Source organism: Aquila chrysaetos, chromosome 20 (assembly GCF_900496995.4).
Source record: "Aquila chrysaetos chrysaetos chromosome 20, bAquChr1.4, whole genome shotgun sequence".
Taxonomy (NCBI): Eukaryota; Metazoa; Chordata; class Aves; order Accipitriformes; family Accipitridae; genus Aquila; species Aquila chrysaetos.
Window position 1 is genome coordinate 25,118,943 of NC_044023.1, and position 12,178 is coordinate 25,131,120.

General features: G+C 41.4%; 1 protein-coding gene across 3 annotated transcripts in view; it reads right to left on the bottom strand.

Annotated features, from left to right (window-relative positions):
• FGD5 (FYVE, RhoGEF and PH domain containing 5) overlaps nucleotides 1–12,178 on the bottom strand; it is a 119,748-nt gene that overhangs the window by 5,167 nt on the left and 102,403 nt on the right. For all 3 annotated transcript variants that reach the window (XM_030043953.2, XM_030043952.1, XM_030043951.1), the window contains exons 14-18: nucleotides 11,534–11,613; nucleotides 7,593–7,692; nucleotides 4,466–4,603; nucleotides 3,290–3,392; nucleotides 1,489–1,619 (exon numbers count right to left, since the gene is read on the bottom strand). In XM_030043953.2, the coding sequence (XP_029899813.1) occupies nucleotides 1,489–1,619; nucleotides 3,290–3,392; nucleotides 4,466–4,603; nucleotides 7,593–7,692; nucleotides 11,534–11,613 (552 nt within the window). The remainder of the gene's footprint in view (nucleotides 1–1,488; nucleotides 1,620–3,289; nucleotides 3,393–4,465; nucleotides 4,604–7,592; nucleotides 7,693–11,533; nucleotides 11,614–12,178) is intronic.

Genomic DNA, 12,178 nt, shown 5'->3' on the forward strand with positions numbered 1-12,178 from the left:
GTCAGCAAGTTTACAGTTATATTCTCAGAAGCCTAACTTGCCCCTTTTCACGGGTCTTTTTTTGTATATTAAAAGTACATGCTTCCAAAAAGGAATTACAGTCTTGTGGCTGAACACTTTTAAGATGTGGGTATATTTAGGACTTTGCAATGGTTTTATATCAATTTATGTTAATCACTTGACTATGACTTGGTTTCATTTGGGAAATAGTATTTCTGAGAAGTCACCCCTCTCACAGAAGTATTTTGAGATCTAAGTGGTTAATGTTCTTAAAGATCCAGATTTTGAGTAGATGTAACTATAAACACACACACAATGCAGTGTACATTATTAGTTACAGTAGTAAACTGCAGTGGTATTGGATTTAGAAACAAAGGGCAGAGATTCAAAACCAGCTTTTGTAGCACTGACAGAAGAGAAGACTGAGCAGTAATAGAGCAGTGTTTTGCAGCAGAACAGAAATGCTCCAGGACCTGGCTAAAACAAGTTAGAAAAAGTTACGGAACAGTGCTATTGTGAGACAGTTCATATTAATAAACATGTGCTGCCTCCTCGTGGATAGAAAGGCAATGCTTTTTTCCTAATGGGGCTGAAATTTTGCCTGCCGGTTCTTTCAGTATTCAGTTTGTGTGTTTGTATTACATGCTTGTATCTTTGGCTCAGTTTCACCTCAGCATAAACAAACCTCAAGAAATTCTAGTCTCTTGACTGTACAATGAGTTCAGCAAGATGTTTGCACCCTATTCTCTTTAATAGAACAATAAATACCTGCAGATTTCAATGGAAGTACCTTACTGTGCTTGAATTCAATGGGCAACTTTGCTACTGAGGCTACATCAACATGATTGGCACCTTGTTCCTGGAAAGAAAACTAATATAGCTGGAGAAGTCCTGGCCCCATTGAAATTGGTGGGAATTATATTTGTTTACATTGGTAGGATCAAGATTTTACCCATTTGATCTGAAATAGTTTGGTTTGAGCTGGAGGGAAAGTGCCTCATTAAACATGTATGCTCCTGAATTGATTGCCAAGGACTAGAGTCTATTCCCTAAGTAAGTGGTATTTTAATTCTCTTGAAATCAAAGTAAGATTTCAGGAGTAAGAGTCTTGTCAGAAAAGGTAACTGGTCAACAGTGTATCATGCTCTGATGATACTCGTCATTGTGATCTGCCTTGTTGTACTGTCTAGTACCTTGAAGTCATCTTAGTTTTCTAAAGACTTCACAGGCTAGTGAGCAAATTAAAGTACACTGCTCTAATTGGGTTTCTCAGTGGACTCAAGAAGCTTCTGTGGTATTTTCAGAGCTCAGAGTATTTTGTATTTTAAACATCGTTGTGAAAAACAGAAAAAAATAATTGCATGATGAAAGTAGACCAGGGCATGGGCTGAGCCCACTGCACACAGAATAAGTTATAAACATAGCTGCTGAAGTATGAGCACACAGTTCTCTACAGTTCGTTGCCTTTCTCAGGCAGCCTGGTCCTACCTCCATAAGAGCTGAAGGAATCTTCTTCTGTTTCTTAAAAGATGAATAATGAATATTGTGGAAGACAGAGGAGAAGGCACTGCTTGAACACCTGGATGAAGTTGGAGGGAAGCTCACACTTAGTGGCCGCTCTGTAAGATTAAGAACATTCATACTAAGGAAAATGTAATGCCTCCTCCATAGCTGGTTTTTATTTTAGCTTTTCTTTCAAGTCACCCCTTTAATTCTGATCACATGGGTGGATTTCATAGCATCCTAGGTTAATGGTAATAACCTACAGCTACTTGAAAGAAGCCTGCAAAAAAGCTGACAAAGCACAAAACACAGCTTGTTTTCTGCTAATTTAAAATCAGCATTAAGCAAACGGCTTTCCCATGTTTCCCCTCTATGTTCTGTAACACCTTTGCAGGATAGATTCACTAATGGGACATTCTTTCTGTATGAACCATTGTCTTTGAGTTCTGCATGGGAGACAGTTATTCTGTCTCTGTCAATCTCCATTAACCCCACTTGTCTGAGTTCATATATTCATGATCTCACTTCTGGCAACATACATTGTCTGGAAGCTCTTAGTAAAGCACAGCATTGGCTTAGTACAAATCTGAGTTACCATTTCTTGGACACACAGTGGCTTGGGGATCCTTTTTTGGCTGTTGTGACAGCACCTGTTCATGTGTTTGCTTGGCTAGTGTGAATTTCTTTAATCCGGATGGAAAAACTAAACTTCATCTGTCCTTACCTTTTTATCCTTGACAATATAATGTGCCTACTTTTAGAGACTGTCTACGTGAATAGTTGTGCAAGAACATTATTTCCTGTTCATTCTCTGTTTGTATATATGTAACGCCTGCCCTCCCTTTTACCTTTGATTTGGATATGTATTTAAATCAGAAAAGGGACTTCTATAGTAGGACAGTAATACAGAGTTCTAGTTAGTCAGCTCTTCTGCTTTGAATTCATGCCTTCATCTGTAACCAGATTAACTCCCCATGTAGAAAAGCTCTTAGTGACTCTGCACTTTACTGCAGCATTTCTTTTTGTAAAAGCTAAAACATGGATAAGGACAGTGTAGAATTGTAAAGCCGTTGTTTTACTTCAATGGATAATTCGTTAGAAATGAGAGGGAAGAGCTATCACCTATAATTACATAATGGAATAGAATAGTTCAGTCAGAAGGAACCTACAATGATCATCTAGTCCAACTGCCTGACCAATTCAGGGCTGCCCAAAAGTTAAAGCATGTTATTAAGGGCATTGTCCAAATGCCTCTTAAACACTGACAGGCATGGGGCATCAACCACCTCTCTAGAAAGCCTGTTCCAGTGTTTGACCACCCTCTGGGTAAAGAAATGTTTCCTCATGTCAAGTCAGAACCTCCCCTGACGAAGCTTTGAACCATTGCCATGCGTCCAGTGTCACTGGTTCCCAGGGAGAGGAGATCAATACCTCACTTTCCATGTCCCCTCCTTAGGAAGCTGCAGAGGGCAATGAGGTCGCCCCTCAGCCTCCTTTTCTCCAAACTAGACAAACCCCATGTCCTCAGCCGCTCCTCAAAGGACATAGTTTTTATCGTTACTCTGTGTATCAAAAGGCCAGGGGAGCCCTCAGAGAATCTGGCTTGCTAAAACAGTTTTAGCTGCCATATAGCCTGGCACTCCTGGGACCTCAATACACATGCCTCGTGCTTGGAATGAGAAACCCTCTTTAGCAAAACCCAACATAGTAGGCAGATCCTAAACCCTCCCCATTATACAGGCAGGAAATGGGTTTGTCAGTTTTGCCAAGAATGAAGGAGTCTTACCTCTTTTCTTAAGTTCCACATAGCAGCTATCACAGACTTTGGCTGCTTGATCTTTGAGGTACTTCATAGGGTACTTGTTTCTTGAACAATTTCGACATACAATCTGTTCCAGGAAGGAGAGATGCACATAAATGTAACTTAAATTTATATATATGCACATGCAAAACAAATCCTCTGAGTAAGTTGGGAGAGGAAGATGGACAGTGGACCAGATATGACTCTCCTAAAACTGTGGCTGGCAGGGTAAGTCTACTGACTGAAATGTGATTGCTATAGATTTACACTGTTGTAAGCCAAGCAGAACTGATCACTGTATTTAGTTGCACACCATTGCTGTGCCCATCTCCCCAGGAACTTAAACCTTTCCTACTAGTGAATCACAGAAAGACCACTTTAATATTACTTCTGTTTTCATAGCTTTGTTATTAAGCAAGCTTGCAAGTTCCTGCTATCCCTGTGTAGGTACAGACTGAGTTTTTCTGTGGAATTAGAAAAAAGATTAAGTAAATGCTTTTTCACGCTAGCAAAAATTACTGGTAGTTTGATTAAAAAAAAATAATTACTGAGGCTAAAAGACAGCCATAGTTTAAAACAGGACTGCAGGTTTATGTGTATAAACAAATCTCTAAAGTCAGTGATAAAGGGACAAAACCAAGAAAGCTTATAGGTCCTCTTGGCTTTAGGGCAAAAGGCAGCAGCTATTCAGTGGAGCACAGAGGAAACTTTCCCTTTTGTCACTGACCAAACCATGCTCTACTGCTGAGTTTCTTCACTTTTCTTGGAAGATAATTTTACCAGCTGTTATTAGGGACAGGACATGGACTAGATGTGCTACTGCTCTGGTCCAGACCAGAGCCTATATTTCTAGTGTGTTGCTTCATTGTCTCTAGAGGTAGCTGTATATCAGATATAATGTCTGGACTCAGCAACAATTATCTTGTAAGCCTTCAACTACTAGCCTTTGGGAATTAATTTGACCCTCAAGGGAAGGTTACTGTTGTTTCTACTAGAGTCATTAGAAACCTAATTACCTAATTTAGCAAAGCACTAACAGGTTCTGTGAGAAGTCAGATTGTGGTCTTGATGTTGCTACAAGTCTGCAGAAGTTACAGCAGTGGCAGCCAGTGTCCTAGAGGTGTGAATAAAGCCTCCCTGAGAAGCTTGTACAGCTCTTACCTTCCCACAGGCATGGCAATGATGTCGCCTCAAAGTGAGGGTAAAGTCACAGCCACAGTTCATGCACATCATGACATGGGACACAGGTACCAAAGTAGGAGGCCTCTCTCCCAAGGGTATTCCAAGTCTTTCCCTTAGCTTAAAATCAAACAATGAAAAAAAATGAAGAAGCATCCACACCTCCAAAGTCCACTCAGTCAGCTCTGCTCCATCACATAAAATTCTCCTCTCATTTCAATCTGCCTTCACCTGCTAAGATCCCCAAATTTTCTAATTCCTAATGCACCTTGTAAGTGAGATACAGCTGCTTCAGCACTGAAAGACTGTGGCTAATCAGTACATGGTGCCATTACAGCCAGAGTCACAAGTGGTAAAAATCCATGTAGATCTATTATTGGTCAGGCACTGACACTCCTCCACATCAGACAAGGATCTGATGCATTGCATATGCAAATTGCAGGTAAGAACATGAGTTAAAGCCATCTTTTTATTAACAGCTTTTGAAATAATATCTGTCAAAAGCTCTATAGCTTTCAATCAAAAAGGGCCTGAACTCTTTATGTCATTATGCCTTGGGACAGTTCTATGATTGGGGAAGAGAGACTACAGAAAACAGTAAAACCAGAGATTAATTTACCCACACACAATCCAAATCTGATTCATGATTTCCATGGCTGATCTGAATATATGTGAGCAGCTTTAGAAAATGTATTCACTGTTCCTATTTCTTGGAATGTACCATGTTGCATCTGTTGTACCGGTGCCTTTGCTCCAAGCCTAGGGAGCCACAGTCCATGTGGAACTGAACCCAACCTAATAAGCCATGCTGAGAAGCTGTGTATCCTTCAGGTTCAGCACCAAAGTATTATGGGTACCTCACTGTCAGTTCACAGCAGCTTAGTGTTTGGCACAAGTAGCACAAGTTCTTGTACTTTTGAAGGACTGTTTGTTAGGAGGGTTTCCTATGAGGAAATTAGGCTTCTGCAGACAAATAGGATTTAAACACAGAAAAATCAAATTAATCCAAATTTCTAGGGTTTACATCAGAAGCAGAGCTGCAAAAGAAATTATTTTTTCATTTGTTGAAAAAGGATTTGTTTTAGGTTGCTATGCTAACTAATTTCTAATTTTTTCTTGTTAAATATTTGAAAGTAGATTACCTCCAGGCCAGAAGGAAAATCTTGTTTTGTGTTTTGAATTAATTTTTTACTTTCTGAAGTCTTTAAAAATTAAATCGCAGAATCACAGACTGGTTGAGGTTGGAAGGGACTTCTGGAGGTATCTGGTCCAACCCCCCTGCTCAGGCAGGGCCACCTACAGCCAGCTGCCCAGGTCCATGTCCAGGCAGCTTTTGAATATCTCCAAGGATGGAGACTCCACAACCTCCGGGGGCAACCTGTGCCAGTACTCGGTCACCCTCAGAGTGAAAAAGTGTTTCCCGATGTTTGAGGGAACCTCCCGTGTTTCAGTTTGTGCCCACTGCCTCTGGTCCTGTCACTGGGCACCACTGAGAAGAGCCTGGCTCCATCTTCTTTGTACCCTCCCTTCAGGTATTTATATCCATTGATGAGATCTCCCCCCACTCCGAGCCTTCTCTTCTGCAGGCTGAACAGTCCCAGCTGCCTCAGCCTTTCCTCACAGGAGAGATGTTCCAGTCCCTTCATCATCTTTGTGGCCCTTTGTTGGACTCTTTCCAAGGTTTCCATGTGTCTCTTGTACTGAGGAGCCCAGCACTGGACACAGCACTCCAGGTGTGGCCTCTCCAGTGCCGAGTAGAGGGGAAGGATCCCCTCCCTCAATCTGCTGGCGGTACTTTTTCTAATGCAGCCCAGGATACCATTATCCTTCCTCTGGGCACCTTGGTTTTAGGTGTCTGTGAAGTACCTTTCAGTGTGGTTTTGTAAAGAATAACCCTTTTATGGGCAAACAATAACCTAACTTTATAAAGCTATGGTAAAGCAGAACCACCGAATTAAATTGCAAGCTGCAACCCAGGATAACACGAGGAGAGAACTCTGTCGGACAGGACAGGGATTGCCAGCCCATTTCTCTCAGGACATGTGTCCAGATCACAAACCCCACTGTCACAGGTGGTACTTACTGGTTCCCAATGACAGTTTCTGAGAGCACCATTAGTACACAATCTTAAAAATGCACACAAACTGAGATGAGAAATTACTTTCTGTAAGAGGATACAGAAACACTGAATTAAAATAACAACTGTTGTATTTGAGAAGCAGCTCCATTTCAGGAACTGTGTGATCTTTGCCTGTGAGTTTCTAACATGCTCTTGAATGAAAGGCTCTGTGAAATTGTAAGATGATACAGGCTAGGAAAGAAAAGTGAAGTCATGGGTGCAATGATCTCATGAACCAAGAATGGAAATCATAGAATCATAGAATAGTTTAGGTTGGAAGCGACCTTTAAAGGTCATCTAGTCTGACCCCCCCTGCAATAAGCAGGGACATCTTCAACTATATCAGGTTGCTCAGAGCCCCATCCAACCTGGCCTTGAAAGTTACTGAGGAGCCCAGCACTGGACACAGCACTCCAGGTGTGGCCTCACCAGCCCTCTTTTTTTCCCTAATTAGTCTTATTTAGTAAAACTGGGGTTCTACATAACCTAAAATAGCATTTTTACTTTTTGTCAGATGCATTCTTTGCCTTCTTAACTGGGAGCAATACAACTGAAATTAATGAGATAACAATAGTATACGTCAATTGTGCTGGTACAATTTGAATGTTGCTGGTGGGGTTTGTACTGGCAGTGACTTTATTATGGTTATGATATTAGTATAACTAATGGGTAGTTTTGTTTTCTTAAAATCTACGACATTTGTAGCTATTTTTAGTTCATCCAACATAGTTACCCTTTAGGACAAAACAGTCTTCTTCCAGAAGAACTCCTATTTAAGCAAAGACCACAGAGTGTGATTAACATTTCAGAGGTAGCCTATGAGCTGTAATGAGCTTCATTGTTTAAGCTTGGCATACTGGTTTAAATGAAAATAGTAAGAACTCTTGCCACTAGGAACTCTGCATTTTATAACCCTCCTCCTTTCCTCTCTCTCTTTCTCTCCCTTCCCCCTTCCCCTTTCAAGCATTAAAAGACTTGGCTGCCCTTTACCTCCACGCTGCTGTGGAAAGTGGAAGTGTTGTGAGCTTTGCAGTCATCTGGGATGTGTCTGCTGATGCAGCTGTACCAGTCATCCCTTTCCGAGCAAGAGCTGTGGAATGAAATACAGCAGAGCAGTCAATGCCATGCACAGCAGGGAGTGAAACAAGCTGTTTCTGGATCAGAGGAGAAAAGCTTCACTTCATGAATGTTTGCTTTTCCCCACTACTGCTTTGAACTGGTAATTTTCTGACCAGGAACAAAATTGACTGTTGGGACATATTCAGTGGGATGATTAGTGTAGATCCATGGATAGGACTGTGACTGAGAAGGAGCTAAGTGGCCAGAAAATTTTTCAAAGTAGTTTCTGACTTTGCTATAAGCTGCTCAATCCTAGATCACATAGGACAATATGAAATGTCTTTTTTGTCATGTCTGCCCTAGCTGCCTAGAGAGAGGCACTCTAGCACGTGTAGTGTGGGCATAGGTTGCTCAAAATAAGCGTGTTTATGCTCATCTCTACAGTGGGATGCTTAGATGATTTGCATGTTGGAAAATGCAGAAGTCTGTCACCCACAGTAGAGATGTGAATGCTTCATTTTCCTCTAGCTCCATCACACACAATCTCCAGTCTCCTGGCAAGAGGCCAGGACAGCAATTTGGGAAGGAAGTTCTGCATTCCCTCTAGTTGCAGTTATGCATGGAGGCCAGTAGTTCTCTAGACTGGCCCCTAGATGCCCCCTTTGCACAACGCAAAATAGTGAGCACTTTGTGCTTCTTTGCCAGTCCAGATATCCCAGAAAAGCAGCAGGGCTCTTAGTGCCTGTTGCTTCCCAGATGCATTCGCTGTGTTACAGCCATAAGCTGTCCTGCCTGTTAGCTGGTTTTCCTGCTGTGACTTCAAACTGTGTGCTTCCTGTCCATCTGAAATTGCACAGCTCTAGCCGTTCCCAGCATCAGTCACAGGAGGGAATGCAACTCAGTGTGGTCTCCCCTCCCTGAGTCATACCAGCCACTCACATTAAAGCTACCCACTAGACTTTGTTGTAAAAATTAGCAGTGGCATCATTGCCAGCTGCTGTTCAGCTGTGATTTCCTCACACTGTCCTCACGAAGGCCACCAAACAAGACATCTGAGAACAACGTCTTTTGTGGTCTTTAAAAAAAAAAAGCACAAAAAGAGAGTAAATGCCAGATTTTATCAGTGATCTCTGACTTAGCATTCCTCTGCACCGTGAGCATAAGCCCTTGTCTGAAAAACACCAGCCTCTGTAAAATTCAACAAGCCTGGAGCAGAAATTGGAGCAGAAACTGAGCCAGTGTATCTACTGCATATAGGCTAACCTCTGCAAGCCAAAGGGCTTACATGAGATTATCTCTGGCAAGAGTCACACTACTAATCACTCCTTATTACTACCAAAAGTCCCATCAAATTACACTTTCTAAGAAATCTGAAGATGTCTGTATCTTCCAGGCAAATCACAGCCTGTAAAACACTAAAAGAAGTCCTGTCTTCAACCCTTCTCTTGCTAATTCTTTCTTGGAAATTCTCTTCGCTTGAGAATTAAGATATGATTTAAAAAACCAAAGGAAATCATGGCCCATAGAGTGAGGTAAATTAAAGCCACTTTGGGAAAGACATAAGAGGGACAATATTTTATTAAAAGCCTGATACCTCACTGGCCCTTTTAACATCTTCTCTACTCCATTAAACATCTCTAGGCAGTAATCACAGGTTATTAGTGTCTAAATGTGGGAGTAACACCTGTCTGCTGATAAGTAAGATAAATTATGTCAATTGGCACTGGCTTATTCTTAATTAGCTATTTCATGGGTTGCATGAAGATCAGAGAAGCTCAGACCTTGACTCACCATTGCCACATTTGGTCCTTGTTTGATTTTTGGGCTGCGCCCTTTGTGCTGAGCTATCAGTTATCTGTGTTGGCTCATATATTCTTCCTTAAGCAAATACAGAGGGTCAAATTGTCACTGCAGTCTCCTGGACAGCAGGAGACATCCATAGAACACAGAAACTGGACTGGGATGAGATGAGATTTTGTCACAGTGCTATCACTGTCACTCTGAATTAGCCTTTTATGGAGGTAACACTGACCGCGTTCTCCCAGTGCTCTGGTATTTTATATGGGTACCACATGATTACCCATGTCCAAGAAGAACGTTTCTGAAATGCAGATAAAGGTATAAGAGCAGTATGAGCCTTCTCCATAAATGCTGTGTGCTCAGATCTGTTACCAGCTCGCTGCAAGCCAGTAACACAGCTCTTTGGGTGAGCGAGCCATTTTCAGCAGGATGTAAAGACTTTACAGTGCCATCTGTTCATATAGCCACACTGACTTCTGAGCTTTGGTGATCCTCATTCTACTGCCTTTAGTCCCTGCCACTCATTCCACATTTCCTCAGTGCATTCACCTTGCTCATACAAGTGTAAAGGCATTGAGGTTTGGGTTGTGTTTGTTAACAACTGTACTCCAGTGCAGACTTGCAACACCTTGGTATGAGCAGTAAAAGATACAGTCTTTAGGGATACTTGAAGCCTTCTGGTACTTTTCTGTCTTTGGTGCTCCTTTTGGTAAGTGTAGCAGGCCAAGGATGTTGTGCAGTGGGATTAGGAGAGCATGCTGTCCCACCGGTGTCTCATCAGCTCTGCCAGCCAGTACAGAAAAGGAGAGGAAAAAATGTTCTTGGGTGACTTATGGCAGATCAGTCCCAGAATGAGCAGCACAAGAAGGGAAAGGGGCTCTATTCCAGCACTATGATAGGGGTCAGTCTCCATCTGGCTGTTATCAGAAGGGCAACCTTTTAGTCTCAGGTCCTGGTTCTATCTACTACCAAAGAAACACAGCTCGCAGTGGCCTCACATGCTTTGTTTAGGCTAACTAAGCACAGACTTGATATGGGTACAAAAGGCAAAGAAACAAGCTAACAATGCAAGCAGAACATCCCAGGCTTCTCACTAAAGATGCCAACTTGAGTTGCCCCGAATAAAGGGGACGTGCAGCAGTTATTTCCCCTCTATGATACAGAAGTACTGTACGCATCCTGCTTTTTTAACTGGCAGCAGGTAATTCAGAAGTACCGTGTGTATATTTTGACGGTTGTGATGAGTATCCAGCTCTAAGAAAATCTCAGATATTTTCTCATTTGCTGGTTATAAAAGGAAGTAGACAAAAAGGCTTTGACAGGTATCTGAGCACTGCCCACAGATGGCAAGTGCTCTGGGAAGGATGAGAGCTCCAAATTCTGATTTTGAATAAGAAAGTGCCCTCCTTGTCTTTCTATTGCTATCTTCTGATCAGAAACTGAGCTACAATCTCTTTCTGGCATTAGCTTGTGATCCCAGGACAGAGATACTGAATCCCAGTTGGCAATCAGTACTAGCACTACACAAACTCATTAGTGAAATTCCTTTTAGTAGAAAGACCCATGAGGTTGCCAGTAAGGTTTAATTTTGGCTTTGTCATTTAAGCACTATTAAATGCTTTTATATCTATTGCATGATATTACCTAATTGCTATTTTGTCCAGCAGTTTTGCAACCCTAGTTGTATGAGGTAACAAGTGAACTTATAAAAGGGAGATATAACATACTCTTAGTGTCACAGAGAAAAAGTGTGAAAGATAATGGAAACGACTCAGGCTTCTTAGTAATGGACTTTATTCTCTTTCCTTTCTCTTTATGATGTTACCAAAAGCTGACTTCTAATCTTTACTCAGTATATGAGTTGAATTAATTACAGTTTATGAGCTTTACATTTATAATTAATATCTTCATTGTATAGTCAAGCACTCAGCCATTGTCTGTCACAATAGCACAGGCTGAAATTGAGTTAAAAAAGAACGATACACCAGTTAAGTCTTGGGTATTGGTTAGACTAATCTAGAGATAAGGACTAGAATGTAACACCCTCTGCCATGGCTGTTTGGGGACAGTACCTTGCTGATAGGGTCAGGCAATATTCATCATATTCAATCTTCAGGACGTTTTGGGCTTTTTCTGTCACTGGGCGGCTGACCTAGAAACAAATGCCATGAACATGAATGTGGACATGAGTTAAACCGTCTATAACCAGTACACCATACAAGTCTCAATGGGTATGGATGTATGATGTCTCAGCCATCTGTTTCATATTTCAATGCAAAGAGATGGGCAGGTAGGGTTTTCTGTCTTTTTTGTTGCTGGTGTAATGAGGAATGCTCTCTATTTCAATATGGTGGTGGTGCTAAAGGAAAAAAAAATAATTTAATCCAACTATAAAGGTAAGGATAAAGTATCAATCAGTGTTCAGTTTTAATATGGCAAGCTTAGGAATGTTTAGTCTGACAAGTGTCAGAGCATTTGGGGCAAAAGTTTTGGCTATTCTTGGAACAAATGGAAATAACTTTCTTCCTGACATGCAGACATACAGTGAAGCACTTCAGTTCAATGAATGCCTGTCTGCAGCAAGGCTCTTTAAGAGCTAAAAAAATACTTAAAAGCTACAGCTCAGCTAAAACCTTTTCTCTGTCATGTAGTGTATTAGCTGTCTACCAATAGCAACATCCACTTAGGAGAAATATAGCTTCATGGTACTGATACGT